Below are 24,300 nucleotides of genomic sequence, written 5' to 3'. Positions count from 1 at the left end.
TAATTAAAACGGTGTTAAAAAGTGATAGAAAAGTATTAGTTATGCAACGAATAACGCGTATTTGCATCGTTGATAGTTTTCTGTATCAATTTAGTTTAGCTTCTCAATATGCACATATATAACAGTGATTTATTCGACAAGCAAGCGTGTCTTCAAATTTTCCAGAATGTCGGCCATCTTGATCTCCAGTTCGGTATGTCTTTGCATTTCTTCTTGCTTATCCTGCAACATATTTGCAATATTACGTAATATTAATGGAATTGTTGGACATTGCTATAATATAAAAGGAACGTTATGATATTAATGTACGTAGATAAATAGAAGTAGTACTGTTATTTGTTATTTGTAAAATTACACTATTGGAATTTTATTTAAATTTTTACATCATTTACTAATCTATTTTGCACTCGTAATAAATCACACAATATGTATAGTATTACATTGGATTAAATAGAATTTATTTTAAACGCTTATTAACATTATATAGAATAGAAAATATTGAGGAATAAATTTTAGCATTTTTCAACATTCAAACCTACAAAATACTGGTGGATTTATTAATTAAGTTATAATAAATACACTTTAATGCATGTTGGTTCGCTTTTAAGTACATATTATGGAAAAAAGATGGTACGTGAAAACTTTTAGGACATTTCAAGGTTTCCATATATTTTGTTAACAGTTCCTGACTTATTCAGACATCTGCAGTTTATCAATGAACAATAAATAAATATTAAGATGCTCCAAATAGTCTACGAAGTAGTATTTTAAAAAATCCAAGCAACCTTGAACTGTTCTTAGCATCCCTAACTATCGGAATATCTCCGATAATAATAAATATAATCACTTACGTCTGGAAATTGTTCGACGCGTATAAACAATTTTGAGATTGCTAAATGTTACAAAACGTGGGCGAAGTTGATGTAACCGATCGATTCGTTCGGATTAACTTGTTTTTGTTCCGAGGTACGCATAACAGTCTCACTGTTCACGTAATATCCCATTTCAACTTTCTCGTTTTTGCTTTCCGGTTCACTGGCAAATTTCGTTGTTTCGCCATGATGATACGCGCTATGCGGCGACACGGGTAGGCCAATCATTGCTTCGTTCCCCTTAATCTTTTTGTCCCCTTCTAAAAATCCGATCGATTTCTCATCTTTTTCTTGGCGATCGAGGCGATAGTTTCCGCCGAAACTGAACAAATCCTGGCCACCCACGGGAGTATCGAAAGCCATCGCCGGCACCGATCTCTGCGAAATAAGTTGAAAACCCGGCGTATCTTGACCTTTACCACCTGGCGCTTCCGCAGGATACTGTCCACTATAATAATATCCCATAACAGGGTCGGTGGTGCCCGTGCTCCGTTTCAAAGGATCCATTCTTTTGGAATACATCGAATTCGGAAATTGTCGAACAGATTGCAACTGTTTAACATTTGGTCGTTCCAGTTTCCCATTATTATCGTTCGATATGTACTTGTAGCGTTTCATAAAGTTCGATGCTTCTTTTCTCTGATGAAGTTTAGGGTCTTCGAGTTCGGGATACTTGCGATTCGAAATCCTTTGGCTCGGGTTCGTTCGACCCGTAGACGTTCTCTGTCGAGACTCGAGATCCTCCTTGTACCTCCGGTAATTAACGTCTTCGGGATAGTTGCGATTCGTTCGTTCCGGACTATCGACACGCTTCGCCAGATCCTCAACCCGCGGAACCTTCCCGTTCCCTTTACCGTGCGATTCAAGCTTTCGATGCACGTTGGGTTTGACGATGGAGCGTTCTGGTTTCGCGGTAACGACTTCCGTTTGAATCGTACTGTCCAGGACAAAGTCGAACGGCGCCGGCCACGCTTGCAACTCCTTCTGCTCGCCCTCGTGGAGCTTCTTCGGCGATCGTCGTTCCGGGATACCTATCTTGGGCTTTACATTTTCCTTCTTCGGTCTCCTCGACTCTTTGGGCGACAATTTATTCGCTTTGCCCGACTTCTCGGCTCTTTTCTGCTCCTCGGGAGCAGTCAAGTACCGAACCGGGACGAGCAGAGGCATGAACTTGCTGTAATCCACCCGCTCGTTCGAGTTCTGTTCATTCAGATACGTTCGATTCTCGTTGGATGGAATTCTGTTCGAATTCCTCGCGGGCAGTATGGGACTATCCTCTTTGGAATTTTCCACATCCTTCCTCTTCGTGTCCGTGTCTTCCTCCAAACTGTACTCCTCGTACTTGTTGGTCGCTGGAAGATCGTACTCCTTCGCTTTCTCGTTGCTTCCCCCGTCGTCCTCGTTCTCGCGACTCGACGAATCCTCCTCTTCCCTGGAGGCCTCGCCGGAATTAGGAGCCTCCGGCCCGCTGTACAAATTACTTAGCGACTGCTGGAGCTTCCCGAAGTAGTTGGCGAATCCATCGTCTATCAGCTCGCGACTGTTCAGTAGCTGGCCATAGCTGTCGCGAAGCTCCTCCGGTCGTCGTTGTTCGTCGTCGACGCTTATCGGCAGCGGTTTGTCGTATTCCACGTTGAAGTAACTATAGTTGGACGATGGCGGGTCTTTGTCAACGACATCCTTCTCGTACTCGCGATACTTATCGTCCCGATTCTCCTGGGACCCTTTCTGACCCGAGTATTCGTACCTCTCCCTAGAATCGTCTTCCTCCGTTGAATAATTAGCCTTGCAATTTTCCTTGCATCCCGAATCCTCGTCTTTATACTCCTTCTGCTTCTCTTCGTATTCGCCATTATAGCCACCGTCCTTCACCCGATTTCTGTACCGCTCCTGCTGTCTCAGCCTTTCCGCTTGCTCTTCCTGTTTCCGCTCGAGCTCAGCCAGTCTGTCCTCGTACTCCTTCTTCCAGTGAGGCTCCTGAGCGTAAACGATCGGCGGAGGCGAGGTTTGCACGTCCTTCGCCGCTTGAGTCTCCTTGTTCTTCGCGGTCTGGTTCCTTACGGGCATCTGACCCTGCTGAACGATAACGTACGGTTGGGGGTAGGACAGTTTAATGTCCTGCGGAGGAATCTCGGGCAGAGGTGGCTGTCGCACGGCAGGCAAGGGGATGGTCACCAAGAGGGGTTGCCTGGAGTCGGGCGTCCTTGGATCGATCGAGGGAAGCGTCGTCGTGGACGGCGGTGCTTGCGTCGCGTTCGAAACGCTTCCTCCGCCGTGGAAGATGTTCTCGTATTCTTGCAAATGGTTTAGGAGGCTCGTGGTGTTGCCAAAGTTCAGGACGCCGGTGAACCTGATGGTCTCTCGTTGTCTGGGCGTCGCGGCGGTCGACGAGGTCGGCTGGGTGGAGTTCGAACATGGCGCGTTTTGTCGAGACGAGGACGACGTGGTCCCTCCGTCCGCCGATGGGTCGGGATTCGCGTTGGGTAACGTCGCCAACTGCACCGGGCTCACATTGTATCCGAAAACCTGCGCCAGACCCGACAGTATCAAACCCAGCGCACGTTTGTCGCGGGGGCTGGTGAAATTCTTAAAGTCGTCTTCGGACCTCGAGGAGTTCGAGTCAGGTTGCTCGTATGTGGCGCCTCGTGTGCACAGCACGCACAGCCAACACAAAACGCAGAGTGTCCAAAGTCTCATCCTCGATGGCTACGAGCGGTCTCTGTTAGGCCAGTCTCTGTATCCAAACCGAAAACGTTGACTTCCCGTGTCATCGCGAGGGCGTGAACTCTAGTATTCGACGCGATTTATGACCGAACTCCGCCGAATGTCGAGGTTCCAAAGAGATGCACCGCCATCGCGCGAAAAGCTCTCGCGAGGTCCAGGCGTTGCAGTACTTTTGTGCCACAGCGTTCCGCGACCACTGTTCGCCGAGTGTCTCGGCTCGAACGTCGTCCAACAAAGTTGGGTGGGAGAGGGAAGGGGGAGGGACGAATTTTTGCATAACGTCGGAAAGAAATGCCGAGTTTCTCCTCAATTGCACAGACCTGCCTGTTGATTTGCAACAACTGAAGCGGCACGACGACACACCGCGGGAACGAAACCGCGCGCTGCCTTTTCTCGAACCGTACACAATGGACTGTGACACGGTTTAACTGCACGCGTACTCGCGAACGCGTAATTACGCCGATGGCTATGGTTCTCCTAACGAACAGAGACCGCGTACGATCGCCCCTTGATAATTACCTCGGTGTTCGTTGCTCGCGGTACTTAATAATTCCATTACGAAAGATTTTCGAGGGAACAGCGGAGCCAGTTACGATTTTAAATTTAAAAATTTCTACTCAATTTAGTGGTTCTGCGATACCGTTCTTGCAACTGATCGACGATATCCGGCAGGATATTTCAAATTTCAAGCAACGTTTGGCGCACTAAATTGGAAAAAGCGCGTTCCGAATCGTGCACACGTGCTCTGTTCATTTTTAACGATAATCGTTAGGCGAACACTCGTTAACGTATGATTTCACTGCGTCCTTTGTCGGTGGGAGGCTCGTCGACGCGTGCAGACTTTCCGTGAATCGTAATCCGAATCGATCCACGCAGTTTGAACGTTTCGCGCGAACCGAGGAAAGAAATCTCCGCGCGGAATTGTCCTGGTACGAATATAGTCCGTGCGGATTAGACGGATAGGGATCAGTTGCTACGGAAACTTTTTATTCCGAACGACTTTATTACCAGACGTTCTGCAATTGTTGCGCAACGCAGGAAACGAGCCAATTAAACCTTGTACGTAAAAGAAGAGTTTAATCGAGCGTCGCGAGAGAGCAAGCGAAAACAACTATACAGTATTGTCTCTATAGAAGCGACGCTCTCGGGGCTCAACGCTCGGCTATATCGTGGACGAGAAACGATTCTTGATACTTTGTTGACGCCTACTGGAGGCGGCGAGTATAGAAAAGAACAGCGAGCATATGACAAAGAGGGACTGAGCGGCCGAGCATCGCCGAATTTGCTATCGCTTCCTTCGCTTCGGGTCGGCTGTAACGAAACACAGGCGATGTTTATGCGAGCCTATACGAAATCGGTGTTCTAATTCTGACTTCTACCTCTCTTGGTAGAGGTCGCAGAATGAAATACTGATTCTGTATAGGCTCGCGTAAACATCGCCTGTGTTTCGATACAGCCGACGTGGAGTCACTTGAGCGATGCATGCCTTTGATTTCTTATTGCGTTAGTAAATAGGACCTAAATTGTATATCGTATTTGGTGTCATTTTAATCAGAAAAGTGTCACGAATATGTTGATGAAGTTTGAAAAAAGGAAGAACAAAAATAAAGATGAATTTCGTTGTTGATTTAATATTGTATATGTACTAGTTAAATCGTGTCATAACTTCAGTACATATATGTATGTATCGATCGTTTACTGCAATAGTGATATAACCCGAAAAGATATACATAACTTGCGAATTTAAACTGTTTAACCAACTTATTTTACTCTGAGTTGTCTCACGATTTCGGCAAATAAATGATAGGCCAATTAAATTACAATTCCTTTTTTCAGATGAGGATACACTTTAAAGAAAGGTCAAATGTATATTATAATTTATGAAAAACAATAATAAAAATTATGTTGTACTTGATCTTAGTTAAATCAGAAAACTGTCACAGACATGTTAAAAGTTTCAAAACAAGAAAACGAAAAATAAAAAATTTGTATTATTGCACTAGTGTTGCCTTAGTAATTTGAGCCCGTATCGTATGACAATGTTCGACGACCGACTGTCAAACGCGCCGCTATCTTGGGGAACCGCCCATAGGAAGGCATACTCGCCGATACAGCGAGTGCTTAGTTCTAACGGTACGCAGTGGGGATAAGTAGAGGGGATATGATATTTGCCAATATCGTGGACGAGTTCCGAGCTTATATAGAGAAAATACTGTATACTTATACGCGTAAAATCGTTGTTTCGTAAATAACGATTTGGGAATGGTCGTTCGTTGGGAAACGGGATCACTCGATGCGTGACAAGAGCACGGTTTCAAAGTATCGCATATGTAGCTGAATTAACGACGACGTTACGAATAATAAGCCGTGTCGCGTTTAGATATTTCCACGAGGGGCTTTCATAAGTGTGCCGATTATGTCACCTGTTCTCCACCCAGAGAAAGTTCGAACAAACGGAGGCCGTTTCGATTTCCTGGACTGGTGCGACAAAAACTCCTTAATAGGACAATTGCGACGCGGTTACGAACAAAAAATTAACGACGGTCGTTTTTACTGGTAAAACGATTCGAGAAAAGGGCTTGTATTTATGTAACCGCGAGTTCCTGTTCGTTATTTGTCGCAACTCCATGAACGGCTGCCGACGCGGTTCGTTCCGAGCCTGTTTCGATCGACTGTCATGCCCGTAATTACTTAATTACTATAGCACGGCGATTACACGACGCGTGAAACGCTGCAAATTGCGTGTGCAGCTTTTGGGAACGTTCTCAGGATTATTTTCTGCATTACCTTACACTCCGAACAATGGACGAGATAAATATGGCACACAGATTGCTCGGAACCGTTGCCTAGATTATTTTAGAACAGCGAAATTGCCGCGAAGCTATTACGAAATACGCGATATTCATCCGAATGTTAATGTCCCTTTAGTGCTCGTCGCTCGATCATCGTTCGTACCAATCTGGGAACATTAAAGTTCGAAAAAAATGGGATACCGACGATTAATCGAATCGATCTAACGAAAGTTGGGAATTGTATCACGAGCAAACATTCCTCAGGAATTCTTTACGAGCAGAACTCCTTAGTAGGAATATCCTTTTTCTTGCAACGAATTACAACCATTGAGTGAGCCGTTAAGAGATTAGAAAAGTTCCAAGTCTCCTTTAACTACTACATCAATCAGGGGCAGGTTTAATGGCAGACATTCGGTCCTGTTCGCGACGAATAGATTTAATTAATGAGATCGCGTTTACGGAATATAAAACGTGACTTCTTCGAGGGTTAATATATTTAGCACGAAATAAACTACGATCTATGGAATAAGCATCTTTTAAAATGGACCCTATTAACGAAGAATCAAAGTAATCGTCCGTTGGCCAATAGTGACAAAAGATCCCGCTTACGTGATCCCGTTTCAATTAAGGATAGTTGTTGGAAGTCGTCGGAATTCGAGTTATGCGCTTGTGTTTTCGCCACTCGCGCCAGATGAATGCATTATCGGTGCAAGTCGTTACGTAGCTGGATGATCCCTTAAATGGCGATTGTACCTCGAACTTGTCAGTCAGGACATTAGAAAATACCGGTGTTGTACATAACTCTGGCAACGATTTCCATGAGGCACATGGGTATAAAAGAACCGATCGCCCTTTGGACCACACAGTGTGACAGTGAGCCAGGTTTAACCATGAATCTTCTGGTAAGAGCGCGGTTCCAGTGCGACGGAGTTACCTTCGAGATATCGAAACCCTCTCTGCTGTCTCGAGCCAGTGAAACAGTGTCGTTAATCGATCTCTATGGGAGAAACAGTGCTTTGGTGACGTTAGATCATGATTTCAGTGGCTACTATTGTTGGTCGCTTTCGCCGCCGCCACCAGCACCAACGTCCCCGAAAAAGTGACGAGCACCAACGACGTGCCGGAACAAACAGTCACCGAGAATCAGGTCCAGGTTAATCCACAGGATGGAGAGGGCGATAAAAAACTAGCGAAAAGAAGTTACGGTTGGGGACCATGGGGTGGTTATGGAGGCTATAGTTACGGATGGCCTTGGTACGTAAACTTCGAGAAAGCAAGGCTGGAAAGGTAGAGGTGGAGTGCTGGAGATTGTTCTCCAAAAGCTAAAGAAAATGTCCTTTTAGTCTGTTTGCTTCGATTGAATTTTAAGATCAGATGGAGCAACTTGGTATGTTTTTAGCGGTATCGATTCCAATCTGAAATTTTTGCAAACTCTCCGGTCGTAAAGATAGAGGTTGTTAATTCTTTTCACGAAACGCGACAGTAGGCTATTTTTGTAGGTGTTGACGAGTTTCGATTTTAGGTACGGTGGTCACGGATGGTACTCTGGCTGGTACCCTGGTTGGCCTGTGTATTATGGTCACGGATACGGTGGATACGGTGGATACGGAGGATACGGTGGACACGGCGGATACGGCGGATACGGCGGATATCGCGGTTGGCACGGTGGCTGGTAAATTCGGAGCCACCGTCCACGACATTTTCGAGACTTAACAAATATACATATATCACGATTATTCCTTGGCACGTAACAGTTTTTGATGAGTTTGAATCGTCGACAGTTTTTTTTAACAACGATTGCCACGATACTAAGACTGAGTACTAATGTTAGAATGTATTAATCGTTAGAGTTTTCGGTGTACGAAGCAACAATTAAAACGAAAACCCATCGATGGTCGTTCGATACTTTGTACAGTGATTCAGACTGTCACGACGAGAATAAACAACTCACGTTACAGAAAGGGTAAATTAATTTGTCCACCTACCCTCAGACGTTTTCTCACGTAGGCCGCCAATATTTCCTCGCACACGGTCAGATTTTTGTCGGTGTCCTGCGAAAGAAACGATAGACATTACGCGGTGCAAGGTGTATTTCGAAATTCCGTGCGAGTCAACCTTTATGATGTCGGTCAGTTCCTTGATCTTTCGTAGCCTAGCCTGCTGCTGTTCGGTCGAGTCGTCGCACGATCGTTGATTCGTTCCGTACATTGCAAGCCGAGACACTCACTTTTTCTGGTTAGACGTTAGAAATCCATAACACTTGACGCGCGATGCGACACTACGTATGCGTCCGATACGCGACATATCGTTGCTTAGGAACGATCGAAACACAACACAAGCTCTATCGGGGTTTGCTCGGACTTCGAACATAATTTTGCTTACGTATACAATTTTATATTTCGTAATAATCACGTTAATTTTGATTACAAGACCAAAACATTCGAAATCTATTTCCCTCCATTCAAATCCGTGCCTCCATCTTGTAACGTTCGTCGAGTCTAGGAACTCTGCCCCATCTATTGTAGGTGTTGAAAGAAATTCACGTTACCGGCAAGAAAAAATTCGTTTTCGATGAATAAATAAAATAAATAAAATCGTAGACGAGTCATAGGCACGGACGAGGTACACGAGTATATTTCGTTTATGATTTGATTTTATTTCGATCGTATATCGTGCGTAGCTACCGTAGATTTCTCCAATACCAACTTCCGTTTCGCAGCTTGTCGTAGCATTCGCCAGAGGGCAATTCCTAAGTTGCAGGGGTGAGAAATCGAACCTCCATGGCGGGACAATGCTCGAAATAAAATAAAAATACTCCTCGTTTCTAAGCTTTATTTCGTCCTTATTGAAAATAATTAATTTTCCTTTATTTTCGTAATATTCTTCGATCCTTACCCAATTTAAGATAAAAACATTTGTTAATTGTTACTTGGAAGCATATATTATTTTCCACAATATTTATATTATTTAACGTTTACCTATCCCGATACGGGACACTGGGGACGAATGTAAAAAGAGGGAGCGACGTAGCTCGTCCCCGTTCCGGCAAAAGTCAAAGGCCAACCGGTTCCACGTTTTGTGTATCGAGTTTATTGCTCTTAAGTAGACACTGGCCATTATACACAAAGGGATACGTCGGCATCCCCCCATTCCGGTGGACCAGTCTTCTGTCAGAGGAAATTGACCGAGAAGATTTTCGAACGAGAGTCAAAGGCTAACTCGATGCATTTTGCGGTTTGAATCGGTACACAATGGAGTGGACAGCGGCTATTGTTGCTCAGAGGCGGCAGCATCCCTTTCCGGATGGACCAGTTTTCGAACGGCCCGGTATCCGCGGAATTGTTCTGGTTCGAGCGGGGCAGGACCTCGCCACGCGAGCGAACAGGTTTCGCTCGAAGGGATGACACTCCGACGACGAACGAAAATAGATCGTGATCCAGATCAGGTGGAAAACTGGTCCATCGTCGGAGGACCCTTTTGAAAATGAGAGCAGGCCGTCCACGTGCCGTTTGACCGATCAAAGATCAGAGATTGTCAACAGGTTCACGATTCCGCGAACGGGAACAGGTTGCATACGAGTTACGATCGGAATATCACATAGAATGAAATTTCTTTTATTAGGAGACTACAAGGGGTAGCGTATAAGTGATTTTGGAATTTATTTATGAATCTATATCGTCGCTTGTTAGAGATTTACGTCTAGTGAATGCTCGAACGAAACAAAAGTTTTCGTTAATTAATCGGAACGGATTAATTGGATTCGCAGAGGGTAGCCGGAGCAAAACCTTAGACACGGGTCGCCCCTTCGTTCGCGTTTTATATTATTGTCGTGGAACAACCCTTCTCTCGTGCTCGTATCGAGCTGTCCGGTTCGATTTCCGCGGACTTGTCCCAGAGAAAATCCTCGTCTAAACGAACTCTCTGCAGGGAGGGAGAGAAAAAAAGAAAAAATAAAACGCAGAAAGAAGGGGTTCGATGCGAGGGACAAAAGAGTACCGGGAGCACTCGATCAAAAGTGAAAAAAAAGAGCGAAGGAAAATAAAGGCCGGCGACGTCGTGTGTCACACGAGACGCCGAAACCAGCCCACATTGGCCACTTCTTTCACCTGTCCATCATTCGCTGCCCTTCCAAAGAAGACGTCTCGCTGAAAGAGGACATTTGCGTTTCCGTGCTCGTACCAGTCATTGTACGGTTTTTATCGGCCGTTTCACGTTCAGTTCTACCCGGGGATTTCGTGCTCGTCGCGGAGAATACTTGAAAAGGGAGCCAACAATAATTGACTGCTTTATTCCGGATTCTAGGCCGATCGTCGCGTCGATACGTAATCGTCGTAACCGTAGATACGTGATCGGCTCGAGTCATCGTCGAATAAACAGTCCTGAAAAATATAGCCACGGGACAGGATTCGCGGGGTCGAAATTACCTTAGTTTAAACGGGAACTCGTCGAAGGATAGACCGATAGGGATACCGGCGACCCTTCGATAAACGAAGCCAAGAAACACTCTTTCGTCGCTTCGTGGAGTTTTCCTCTGTCTCGAGTTAATTTTAGTTTCGTCTGCAAAGACGAGGCCATGAAAAGGTTTCGCTACGTACACGCCGCGTTACCTCCATTCGTATCGGTAACGAGACCGACTCCCCGGGATTTAGGCGAATGGGGGGTGACGGGGTGGGTGAGGGGGAGGGGGCGCGAGAGCGTAGACACGCGGTATTGCCAGGACACCCCGTATATAGGGAGGGCGTATTTGTTTTACTGCCTGGCTGCTGGCATTGGTTGAGAACGTGCTCCGCATTCTTGAAATCGTGCCACCCTTGTTACGGCATAGACTCTCCACTGCTACCCCCTGTTCTCTCCCGCCCCACACCATTCTTCTCACCGCGGAACACCCCGCCATCAACCTGGCTCTCTTCTTTGCTGGCGCTAGCACCGACAGCATCGACGGAAGGATCGTCATCCTTACCCCTCGTCTTGGGCGGCCGTAAAAATTCTTGACTCCTGTGTAATGGTCACGCGATCTACGTGGCCGCCATATTTTTGGATACAGCGGACGAATGACGGGGGGGATCATATGAAACGTATGATAATACGAAAGGTCGTATACGGTGCTCTAAGTATGCATTTATGGGAAGTTTTCATTCTGAACAAACTGCAGAATGCACTTAATATTTGCAAAAATATAAAAAATAAAGTAAGATTTGGATTTTTGTTTGTAGGGGCTGAGACAACCCTCTATGAAACTCCCATTTCATTAATTCTGTTAATAAATTATTCACTCCGTCCAAAGGGCTAGGACTAAACTTGTACTACGTGTTACTAAGGTCAGATAGATGTAGAAAATCATATGAATTCGGGGGAAAGTCGTCGGGAATCGCGAAGTCGAAGAGACGGCGAAAATATTAGTAGAAGGCGGGAAAGGACGTAACGGAAGAAGAGTCCGGTTCTGTCGATCTTAATTTACGGCTAGGATTCCGGGCGTTTATGTCTTTCCGATAAGGTCGTTCACGTAGATGCTGTGCCCGGGTCGATGGATCTTCGTCTTCTCGTCCTTTCTTTCTCTTTGCGAGTTAACATGTCTTTTAAATAGTTCTCCGACTCGATGTTTCGAGGCGACTGTATTATTTTCAAAAGGGAATTCGATTTGCATAGATCTCGGTTGCAACGGCTGATTCGAGTACAATTTTAGCCATCGTCGACCTTTCGTTGCAAACTATCGACCGAATGTTCTTCGTTTTCGAGTCGAAGTCGTAATAAATTTCATTTCAATTTCCCATCGATCAGCCAACGGTCGCGATAATATTTGTTTAAGGGACAGACGACCGGAGATTCGATAAAATTGGAAATTTCGGCTTTTTTCCGTCCACCAGAGGGGTGTTAAATTCCCTGTGAGATTCGATTGGCCGACGGTCCGTGGCGGGCACAGATTTCCGGTCCGGAAGAACCGCCAAGATGGGTTTGTTCATGGTTTTTCATCGCGACGTCCTCTTTGTCGTTCCTCTCGCGAAAATTAAAGGGTTTAAAATTTCCACCCTAAATTAGTGCTTGTTTATCGCTCCCGAAACAAAATGAATCGTTAACCATGGTTCATTCTTCGTATTCCGCGTTAACAATTTAACGATCTTCGTTCTTGGCTCATACAGGAACGATCAAATATTGAACGTGACGGATCGAAGTTCTCCAGCATGAATTTTTCAGAAGTAGAATTCGTCTTGCAACAGTGATGGGGTAGAATCGCGACGTTTTAATTTTTGATCGAGCTTCGACCAAACAATCCGACAGGGGACGTTAATTACGTTGATGTCAGCCTCGCGCCCAGAATAGTCAACAAACAATTTCGAAATCAAAATTAAACCAGCAACTTGCAAGAGTAATCTATATATATAAAAATAAGTTGTCCTATGTTCGTGATTTTATAACTCGAGAACCACTCAACCGATTTTCAAACGAGTACATGCGTTGGAAAGGTCTACTTTCACTGATGGTTTATAAAAAAAAAAACATCGAAAAATTTCTACGAATATGCGTTATACGCGCACTTTTATGATGGTGTGTTTTCCCTATATAAAATGTATTTTTTTTCTTATGCGAATTACATTTTGTCGGTATAAGGCTCTGCTTGCTCGCGTCATTTGACTTATTTAATTTCTAGAAAATTTAATTTTTAATACAAAGACGTAAACGTATGTTATTGTATTGTCCAGCAACGCGGGCAGGGTTACTCTAGTTTCTTATAAAACTATTTAAAAAGGGGTCATCGATTGGCAAACAAAACAGCGTCTAAATCACAGGTTCGAAACAGTTAAAGTTATCGCGTACGTCGTACCAAAATTCAACCGTAACAATTTTAGTGCCACGGAGAAACCCCTCGTCATATCGCGCCAAAGATCGGCTGTCGAAATTATTTAAACAACCCGTGGAACCCGTCGGGTCTCCGCGCGAGTTGTTTTCCGTCCCATGAATCACGCCGGTTTTACCCTCGAAGCAGCGTTTCGACAAAAATGAAAGCGACCCAGCAGCACTTTGTACACCGAGGAACTGCGAGTTCCAAGGGAGAGTATCGATATAGCTACTCTTCTTACTTTTGGCTACTATCCGCGGAAGTCGACAAGGGGGTTCACCGGGGCGGAGAGGAGACGAGGGAGGGGGATAGGATGGCCAGAATTTATAGCGTCTTTTGCGATCCCGGCGGGTAGGGATGAGACCGCCACCCCTCAGACTCAATGTTTTCTGCAGGGAAAGTCGGAAGTCGAGTCGAACCCTGGCCAGGACTAGCCGTATCCCATACGTCTTGCTAACAGACCGGATAGGTTTGGTCGGATCCGCGCGGGTTGGAAAAAATTGTCTAAAATCGCTGGTACGCGTCGGGACGCCGTTCGCGACGCATTATGACGCCTCGGACCGTGGTCGATCCGACGGCGTCCGTTTCGTCTCTTAACTCGCGTCGACGCGGGCGCAATCGATTTTCGAAGGCAGCCCAGCGCGGACAATACGTCCGCGTTATCGGGTAGATTTAGTTGGACGACCGGGTCCCTCCATTTTCCGAATGGACTTCTGACCCAACCATCCTACGGCTCACGGGGATGCTTTTTATTAGACTCCGACAGGATCACCCGGTATAGACGTGCGAACGGTACCGGTTCGATGTGTGCGCGGCTCGTGCACACGCACGCGTCACGCGCGGAGGAGATCCCGTGTATGCGACGGCAGTGGCCATGTTAAGGGTGGAGGGACAGCCCCATTCGCCAAATTAACTGCGTTAGACCGGGACCCTGGAATTCTTTACGCTTTCCTCGACCTACGACCGGCCATTTTACGCTGGATTTTTCAACGGGGAACGCTCGACTATCCGCCTCCCTCTTCCACCCTAAACGATCGCGCTTCGTTTACTTTTTTATTCATCGCGCTTGGTTACCTCTAGCTGAATTTCGTTTGCACGCTCGCTTATGGTAAACTTGCAGAATCTCTGCCACGGTGAGTTAGCAAACGATTATTAATTGCAACACAATCGTTTCCAAATAACGACAGATTCCATCTAACATATTGTCGATATCTTTCTACCTTTCTCTCTCTATTCCCCCTCTTTTGTTTTTTTCTTCCAACGCGGTCAACTTTAATTAATTAGCAAACGTCAGAAATATTTACGCCCTGTCGTTTAGCTTTAATTGTTCCGTTACGCGGCTTCGTCCCCGAGCTTTTTCGAACGCGGTGAAAGTGCATAACGCGGGGAACTTAAGTAACGATTTCACTGTGAAACTTCCGCGCGACCGAGACTTTAAAGGCGAGCGCCCGAGACGGCGGTTTAATCGAGTCGCTAATGTTTGCAAAATCTTTGTTCGAAGACGTCTTAAAGAGAAACGGACGGAGCGACGTTCGACCGAGAAACGCGAGACGCGACGATCCTTTAATCCGATGCAAAGAACTCCCGGAGCACGCCGGAAGAACAATTCGCACTTTCGGATGCGAAACTACCCTCAAACCGGACGAGTTCCTCCAATTTTTAAGCGAACTTAGACCGATGATTACGCTCGCCTTTAAAGGGGTAGTTTTTTCCTCCGCTGAGAAGTAACCATTCTTTGGGAATTTATTCCAAGCGTTTACAAAATTAGAATGTTGATAATATTGTTAATCGAGGCTTCTACGACGGGGAGGATATTTTCACTTCGAATTAAGATTGCTCGAAAGGTCAGAGTTTATTATATCCGTCAGGCAACTCTTCGTACCGGATTTAGGATAATTCGAGCATTTTTAAAATCGACTCGAGCATAACGAAAAAGCGAATGGAAACTATAAATGGAAAGTTCCTCGAAAAATGGAGTCAATCGTTTCGACAAATGTACTTACAAGAAAAAGGCGTTTAAACCTCGACCTTAAACAATCTGTTTGCCGGGAAAAATGCTTTTTCCAATTTGTTAAGCAAAGATAAGCTCGCGTAAATAACAGTGGATTCTGCCGTCTCGTCGATCGCGTAACTCTGCGAAGACCGAGTTCCGTTTGACGTTTCGCGCGCTGATTCGCCGAGGGTTCCGATCGCCGCGGTAATCCTAAGTGCCCGAAAATCCCCATCAATCGGTGGAAATCATCATCCGGGTCCTTCCCGTATCCTTTCTCGTTAAGTCCTCGGATGGCGACCGGTCCATCCTCACCGGCGGAATATCCGCGTTCGATCGCGAATAACTTTCTGAATAGGTGATCACGTAAAACTGATTTAGCAATTTGCCCATTCCGGAGCGGCGCGATCTTAGTTCAAATTGAGTATAGTCCAAGTCTTACTCGGGTGAACCACTACTAATCTAATTCCAGAGATCCCAAGGCGTCCTGGTGGGGGGTCGTGGTTGGCGGATGGAACGACGAGGACGAAAGAGAAAGAGCCGCGGCGAGGCGACGTATAGACAGAAGGTGAAAGAGAACGAGCGAGAGGAACGAAGAAAGGAGGGGCGGTGAGCGGGGGTGGGGGGGAGGGGGTGCCGGGGAGTTTCTGGGCGAAGATATAATATCGCCTGTGCAAATAGCCTTTGGACTTAGACCGGCTGAATATACTTTAGAGCTCGCAGGCTCGAGTTAGACCGCATCGTATTTTCCGTTGGGGGTGGGTTTCCGTGTGCGGACGCTCTTAAAAAATTCCATCGCGAGGAACCGTGCCTCGTTACACCGTTGTTCGACAAAGTCCTCCACCGAACGGACCCTACGCGCGCGCGGCGTTTAAGCGAAACTTTTTCCCCCGAGTTACGTGAGAACGGCTCGCTTTTTTTTTTACGCTTTCTTTTACTTCCTCTTTCCCGATGCTCGCGAGACCGAAATTTCGCCGATGCCTGCCCGGTCGCGGTTTTTTCTCGCGGAAAGAAATCGCTTTGAGGCTGGTCGCGACGGTGCTCCCCTCGGGCGAGCTAATTGTAGGAAGCGAAACGAGAAACCGGCGAGAGGCAGCTCGGAGAAAAAATATTTTCAACCGGCGTCTGCAGGAAATTTATTTAATTCCACGTTTCGAGCCCGCCAATTACGCGGATTCGTCCTTACGCGTACTTAAATTTTACGTTGAGTTTTTTCTTCCGAGTGATCGAATCAAGTTTTAATATTCCGAAGATATTATTTTTTCAATTAGACAAACGATGTTGCAACCCTGGTGTCTTTCGAAATGGCCTTCGAGGGTGTTTCCAAGGGAGAAAGATTTTTTTATCAGGACGTCCAACAAGTTCCGTTTGTTCGTTGCGCGTAAAATAACGCGACAACGTCCACCATAACGAGGGAGAACGGCGCGTAAGAGGCGAACGTAACCGATGAAGCGCAAAGGGGTGCGAAAGGGGAGAACGGGGCGGCTGTAAAACCGGGGAGAGAAGTCGGGGTTAGCGGCGACGGCGGCGGAGAGGGAGGGAGGGAAACATTAGGCAGGGTTTCCAGACGAGACGAGGGTAGGACGTTTGAGGTCAGTTCGGGGCGGTTTTTTCAACCCCCGGAGCGAGTCGCTCAATACCAAGCCGCCCCTCGACTGACCAATGGTCGGTCTCCGACCCCCACCACGTGGACCAGCTGACCAGCCAGCCGATTGGACGAAAACCTCCCGAGGGATACTCTATCCGACAAGGATACTCACGGCCCGAATCCTCGAGACCCGCTAACTAACCAAGAGAGGAGAGATTACCTACCGGGTGGCGCGTTCGATATCGAGGGATTCCGTCGAGATGCTTACAGGCCTTGGAATTCTAACCGGAGTCTCATCTGGCGAAGGAATCTCTGACGAGGGATTACAACGAATTTACAGGGTTGAATTCTGTCCCGATTATTCGACCCGCCTCGTACCTGGAATAACTCGCGGCGGAGAAACAGGCCGGTGCACGCGTCGTAATTGATTTTAGGGAAACCGTTCCGCAGTCACCCCGTTTTACCGTTCCTTCGAAGGGGTTCGTTTCTTGCGAGCTCGAACAGTCTTAAAGCGCACCGTCGACTTTCCGATCGCTAGAGACTCGCGGTCAACAACGCTATACTGAAATATTTTCCGCCTCGAACGTGGTAAAAAGAGATCGTTCCCTGTCGCGTCACCCGCTAGACACGGAGAGATCGAAACGGTGTCGCAAGGTGGCGTCGCTGCGACCGTATGCCCCGGTGTTTACGAATGTTATCAGCATAATAGTAGGACACCCTGTATCCGTCCAGCGTCGGCGGTCGTCCCAGCAGTTTGCCCGAGATGATATCGGCGTCTCTCCTTTTCGTTAGGTTCCGCCGTTACTGAAGCAAATGGGACTTGAAACTCTGCCAAAATTCAGATCAAGCCGCTGACTTAAAGACACCTTAAAGCAAGCGAGTCCGTGAACGAGAGAGGGTGGCCTCTCCGAGGCAGGGGAGGCCGAGGGCGAGGGTGGAACAGCCGCGCGGAAATTTCGAGCCGACGTTCACGCTGGAAATGACGTCGCGAGTTAATTTGGATCGATTTCCGACCGCGCGGTTACCACGGCGGGCCGCGTCTTCCTCTTTGAACTTCCGGCCGAGCGGCTGTTTATCGGCGTATTGGAAATTCCGCGCGCCCCAGCCCCCGCTCGCCGAGATACGTCGAAGGTGTCCTAGAAGGGAAACACGCCCTACGGACGGTTTTCGGTCCGTCGTCGGATTTATAAAAATTTTCCCGGGTTTCGCCGGTGTTCATCGTCCGGTCGAAAAAATTCACCGTTTCTCGCGACGCGGCGCAATCTTTTCCGAGCGACAGGTATTTCTCCGATTACTTTTTTTTCCTCCTTTTTTTCGCCTTCCCTCCGTCCGTCCGTGGGTCTTTACTCGTTCTCCGGCGCAGACAGGACTGGCTGGGCCGGGGCTCCGAGCCCACGGGACTGGGATCAAAGGAAGAATTATCAGGGTTCCGAGCGCGGTCCGGGATTTGGTCCCGTAGGAGACTTACCACATGTAAATAAGGACACAGCCTCTGTAGCTCGCTCCTGCCCTGCGTAAATAACATTTTTCCGATAGCGTTGGAATAACCCTCCGCGTCAGTCCGTTGCGAAACCCTCCTGCGTATTACGACGATCTCTTTGTCGCTTGTTTCGTCCGTCTCGATCCCCGGGAAAATCGAAGCGTCGATCTTTAACGACGCCACCGATAGACACGTTATTCGTCGATCGTGCAGCCTCGTTGTCGTTTCTGCTCGATTCTCTGTTGAAAGTTTGCGGTAACGTCACATTTTACCGCGTGGAAATGGGTATCGCGCGCCACTGTTATTTTACTCGAAATTGCACCTCTGTATGAACCGAATTTTAAAAATTTCTCTCTCTTCAACGATGCCTTTAAAAAATATTGGAAAGCGTCGATGTAACCGTAGACGCGTGCATTTCTTTCAAAGGGTTCCATCGACCCCTAAAGTTTCCACCATTTTGTTTATCTCATTCAGCGGTGCGTCGTGTCACGCGGCACATGTCATTAACTTTCCACCAATCGTTTACGTTTCGTCGTCGTCGGCTCATGTCCCAAATTCCCGAGTACGGCGCGCGACTAAACGGGGACAGTTCCTGCACAGTATCGTTAGAATCGGAAACAATAGGGTGCAAAAAAAGCACAGAGAGAGAGAGAGAGAAAAAAAAGAAGAAACATTTAATGGACCGTACCTGTGCGTTTGGAAATGCGACGCGGTCCCTGATTTTTCGCGTTTCTCGTTTACCCGTCCGTTTTTATTCCCTGTCCCCTTCCCTCTTTCCTTCATCCCTCGCGTCGTCGGTGTCTTCGTCCTCGTTCCGCCCTCGCGCGAAACAGAGACGGGCATTTTTGTTTTCCCCGCGCTGGATCCTCTCTTCTTTCTTTTTTTTTTCCTCCCTTTTCTTGCCCGGCCGGCATATTCGGTGCGGTGGCAGGCTCTACGTTTCAAAATGTATGCAAAAGACTGGAGCACCCCGCGCATCCTAACACGGTACACACCACGAAGAAAATCGTCTCACCCCCGACGTCGACGGCGCGGTTCTTTCCTCTCTCTCGTCCGTCGATTCGACGCGAACGACGGAGCGAAGCGAACGATCGCGGGGACGCGGCTGCTCGTGGAAAACGGAACGCGCCGCGCGGAGAAGGGTCGATTTTCCGAGTGTCGAAGGTCGAGGTCGCTGGGTAGATTCTCGTCGGACTGTACCGGGGTCCGGTCGGCGCGTAGTTACCATCGATTCGTGGCCGCAACTGTTTCGTCGTTTAAAAAAGGAACGCCTCGAGTCCTAGGGTGGAAAGACATCTTTTCCCGACATATATTTCTGTTTGTCCAAGGGGCCAGGCAACAGCCTCCCGGAACAATATGGGGTCATTTTACGTGTTTTCTTACATGGGTGCAGGTCGTTGTCCCTGCCGCGATATCGATATCGACGCGACGGACGCTGTTTCCACAAAAGTCCGACGCGGATATATTTACTCCGACAAACATCTGGATTAAAAATTCCAAACTCCTCCATAGACGTGCTGGAGAGACGAACGATCGGGCATAGAATTAATTTGCCTGATTAAGTCGTAGAAGGTTGCTTTTAAAAATTACAATTATGGAGATCTAACCATTTAGGGTTGCGTTAAAAAAAGAAATTCTATTCCCGATCGATCTTTGCTGAATTTGTCTATTTTCTGTGTTTCTGTTTAATTAAATATAACGAGAAACCAAAAGAGGTTTTCTTGAAATAGAATTACCTGTAATATTCCGCATTAAGAGAATTGACTAAATTATTCCGTTTATCTTTAATATATTATTAGAAAGTTTAAAGTGCAGTGAACTTCGTTTGAGTCTCAACTACACCCCTTCAAAGTTTCGCGATACTCAAATAAATCTCTTAAACAGGAGTCCTTCGTAAGAAAAATCCAAATTACCGTTTCGATATCGCTCCGAGACGCTTCGTAAATTTCGTTGATTCGAATCTGCGAGGTTTTATAAAATTTCGTAGTCCAGAGAATTTCGTCCAAAGCACGTTGGAAGTTATCGTATAATCTCTCGACGATGATAATCGCATCATCGTCGTTTTCTGTTTCGCGAGTTCGTCTCCGATTCTTTCCCCGTTGGCAAACTCTGATCTCGCCAATCAAATGCCGGCACGATATTTGGATTGCCCGAGAAAAGGAGAGACAAATTTACCGTAACAATTACCTCGAGCACCGCGACTCCAGAAGAGAGCAATTTTCGCAGGGATTTATCGGGGCAGGAAAGTCTTGCGGCCAACTGTACCGCGCGCTTATAACTCGTGCCGCGGACCGAGCGAAGTGGATCCTCGTCGCGCATATTGATTTACGATAATTTCATTATTTTCCCGGGGGGTTCTTGTAACCGATTAACGTCTCTTCGGGGCAACTGTCCGCCAATTGAAATGCAAACGACCTCGGCGTTATCTCGTTTCTTTCGGTCGGGCCAATTTGACTTCGTTTCGAAGATCGTTCAAGATCGAGAACTTCCTGAAGTTGCCCTGGCTACTGCTTGCCAACTTTTGCCCGTCCATTTTTTTTGCTCGCTCGTTGCCTCGCTTCTCTTTCGCTGGAAGACACGAATACGAACGAGACGACGTATCCACCGAGGAACGGACAAAGAAGCAGCGACGGAAAGCAAAAGGCGGACGAAGGGAAAGCCGGGGCGAGCCAAGGGTAGGGAAGAGATTTTTATTGGCTCTGACTTGGCGCCCCCTAACGTCTACTCGTTTGCCTCGCAGATTTTCATATGTTTTCATCCGCTTGGAAAATTAGGACGTTATACACCAGTCGGACTCGCGAGCTTCTTCAGACGGAGGAAAAGGTCTTTGTGAAACGAGTTACGCTGTTATCGGCCCCTCGATGCCATTTATTGGTACATATTTTCCGTGTCCCTTTTAAAGAACTGCTCGAGGAGACTCTTGGGCTTCGAGTGACGTTTAAAATGTAGCAACTATCGAATGCTAGATACAGAGCCACGAGGACTCCCTCTTTGAAGCGAACAACTGAATTTTAAGAACGCGATCGAACGATGGCTAAAATCCCGATAATACACAAGATTCTCGTAAAAAGGAAAAAATATACGCTCCCTCGAAGGATGAATTATTTTCTAATAATTTTATGCAGATGTATACCATCGGTTGATCCTTCAAACGTAAACTTACGAGAAAGGTTATTATTAGTAAAATCGCAATGTTTTCCAGTTTAAAAAAAATTTTAACGACCCTGGTAGACTGGAGCTCGCTCGACCGTCGAGTTTCAACCCTCGTCGAAGAACAATAATCGCGCGTATAAATGTTCTACCCGAGTCATCTGGAAGTAAAAAATGCGACATTGACTCCGAGGGGGTGGTGGTGTCTTGTCGAGCGGCGGCTACAACCGCTGCAGGAGGGCGCGCATAAAAAACATATTTCGAGGTCCTGCCAGGGCTGCGGCAGGGTGGACCTTGGTTCTAATATATCAAGCCAGATCGATACTATTCCGCAGACTTCGGTTGTTCGGAAACCATCCGGAGCGCCCTTCCACCTTTCCCTCCTCCTGTTCTCTCCGACGACCACTCTCTCAAACATCTCCGAGTTCCAGCATCGGAAAGACGAGGATAAGCCACACGTAGATATAACGTGGAAAATTCGAGGAGCCTCTCGATGCGACTTCCACCTTATTATTCTTCCTGTGAATCTTCTCGTTTGTTACATCCCCGACGAGACTCTTTTTTCCCCGAACTGTTGCCTCCCGTTCCTCGTGATCCGTCGAGAGTATCCATCGAAGATTCGCCAAGATATTATATCAATTTAAGGACTTGTTACGCGTTTGATCTTTCGCCTCCACGCTCGAGTTCGTTAACGCGTCGTCGCGACGAATATATTCGACGATATTCGGCCGCGGAATATCGCCTCTGGGTAATTATTTCGAGTGCTATTTTAGGGGGTGATTTTTCATCGCGCGTTTCTACTTTGGAGGAGTATATCTACGCGAAGGTTAGCGAGGTTCTTCCGAGCTCATTACAGAAAATGCTCCGAGAGTAATTGGATACAGGTGCGTTGATTCTGCGTAAGCACACGCAGCCATTTTGCCGGTTTGTCACTTTCAAGTAGGGTTTCGAGGTATCTTATTTACTTGTTTATAAATCAGTAGAAAATTTAAACAGTCTACTTGTATAGAATTATTTTCGTAGTCTGGAATTATCTACCCTAGATTTTCTCAATTCTTTTCTGTATTCACAAAAATTATCACAAGTATCGTCACGTAAAAACGTGACCTTCCGGCTCAAACTTCCATCTTTTCTTGGGAACGTATTTTATCGGTCGCGTGTTTAAATAAATTATGGCCGTGGCGTAGATCCCGATGCGCGAAACGCCAAAGTAAGCCGCACTATGGAAACGCGGCACAACGTAGCGGGGAATAACGTGTTCGCCGACGATCGTTCGAGAAGCATCGTTACACCTTGTCGGTGAAAAGAGACGAATTATGGTCCCGTAAGTGCAGAAAATAGGTTAACGATCGAGAGTGCTCCCGAATCTGTATCGATCCCGTTGAAGTGGCGGGAGGGCAGCGAAAATCAGATTACACAAAGGGCTCTTACCTGATGCGCTGCGTGCGAAGTCTGACCCAAAACTGGCACCCCTCTCGACACGGTAAAGGGGTAAGATTTCGTGGAGGCCCGCGTGTGCGTGCACGGTAGCACACCAGGTACACGCAACTGGCTCATCCCCTACCCTTCGACCCAGATGCCTATGCTGTTACTCGACTAGATGCACGCCAGCCGTTTTCCTATTCGTCCGTCGGGCATACGGAAACGCTGCTTCGATGCTCCCGGGTTAAAAATTCAGAAATAACTGACGTTCATCGCTTTTACGTATACCCCGTCTTCCTCTTGGCTCGGGGAAATACAAACTCGACGAACGTACGATTTTCCACTAGTTTCTTACAATATAAAATGGTCGACATGGGGTTTTGTTTGTTAGTCGTTTGTTTTTTCACGAAATCAGAGGGTTCCTACGGGGGAAGAACGTTTATTAAGAAGTTGGGAGGTAAATAAACCCGAAAACCTGAGATTAATTTGGTCGTTATGTCTGTTCGTTGGCATCGAACGAACTCTGGATGTCGGGGCGCACGGATTGGGGGTGCAAACGGGTCAAGCGTTGCTCCTTTTACGACGCGCGGAACGACGGCGTTTACTCGAATGTTCCGCACGCAGCGGGAATCAGAAATTTTTTTGCCGCGTCTGGAAAACCCGTAGGAGACATGCCACGGCGACGGGAGTTTCCGAGGGAAAAATCCGGTATTCGAAGAAGATTCAGGGCGCAGACGATAGCCATGCGCGATAGCACAGGAATTCGCGCGGCCCATTGGGCATAGGTCAGGCAGAAGCCAATCCGACGAAACTCTCAGATATATGATAAAAATTGACTGGAGGCGTCCCCGACGTCGCACAGTCGGCTGCTGGAGAAGGCCGAATTTTCGTTCGTCCCCTTAAATCCCTAGGATAACGCCGCTCGAAGGAAGCCCCTCGTCCATTCCCTTCGCTGTCCCCCCCCCACCCAAGATAACCCGACATGAGCCGTCTTCTGCTCCGAGAGAGGAACGGAGAGGAGGAATTGCCGAGTCATCGGCGCGCGATCGAAAAATGATCCATCTGAAAAACCCGACAGGACGACCCTCGACCCACTGACGATTTTCTCGCGGCTGCTACATCTCCTCGTGAATTGACGCGGAAAGAAGACGCGTTCTTTTATCCGGGAGGAAATTACGGATACACTTCCTTGAAACAAGATCCGACAACTTTCCTCGCGTCGGTTCCTATCGTTCCTCAGTCGATCAAACATTGCTATTTATTATCACAGGAAACAATACTTTTGCAATTTGAACGCGGGAAAATTAAGTTCATTTATTAACGTTCTTAAAAATAACGAGTCATAAATCTTTGAAATTGTCATCAAGAACCCTAAGAATTAACGAAGAGAATTTTCTCGTGTTGTGCCTCTTCAAAACTGATGAAATCCTTTACGGAGCCCGTTTCT

At 47.0% G+C, this 24,300-nt stretch overlaps 2 protein-coding genes across 2 annotated transcripts; one reads left to right on the top strand and one right to left on the bottom strand.

Moving 5' to 3' along the window:
• Window positions 1-899: 899 nt before the first annotated feature.
• LOC122400552 lies at window positions 900-3,569 on the bottom strand. The gene has a single exon (XM_043402079.1). The coding sequence runs from the start codon at window positions 3,567-3,569 to the stop codon at window positions 900-902; it is 2,670 nt and encodes an 889-aa protein (XP_043258014.1).
• Window positions 3,570-7,215: 3,646 nt separating this feature from the next.
• Window positions 7,216-8,064, top strand: LOC122400542 (glycine-rich cell wall structural protein-like). Its single transcript, XM_043402073.1, has 3 exons — window positions 7,216-7,290; window positions 7,431-7,642; window positions 7,911-8,064. Exons 1-3 carry the CDS (start codon window positions 7,216-7,218, stop codon window positions 8,062-8,064), a joined length of 441 nt encoding a protein of 146 aa, XP_043258008.1.
• The last annotated feature ends 16,236 nt before the right edge of the window (window positions 8,065-24,300 follow it).

Source organism: Colletes gigas, unplaced genomic scaffold, assembly GCF_013123115.1.
Source record: "Colletes gigas isolate AHSC1104 unplaced genomic scaffold, ASM1312311v1 Colletes_gigas_Sc00002, whole genome shotgun sequence".
NCBI classification, from domain to species: Eukaryota; Metazoa; Arthropoda; class Insecta; order Hymenoptera; family Colletidae; genus Colletes; species Colletes gigas.
The sequence above is the reverse complement of the archived record's forward strand: the minus strand, read 5'-3'. Positions and strand labels throughout refer to the sequence as shown.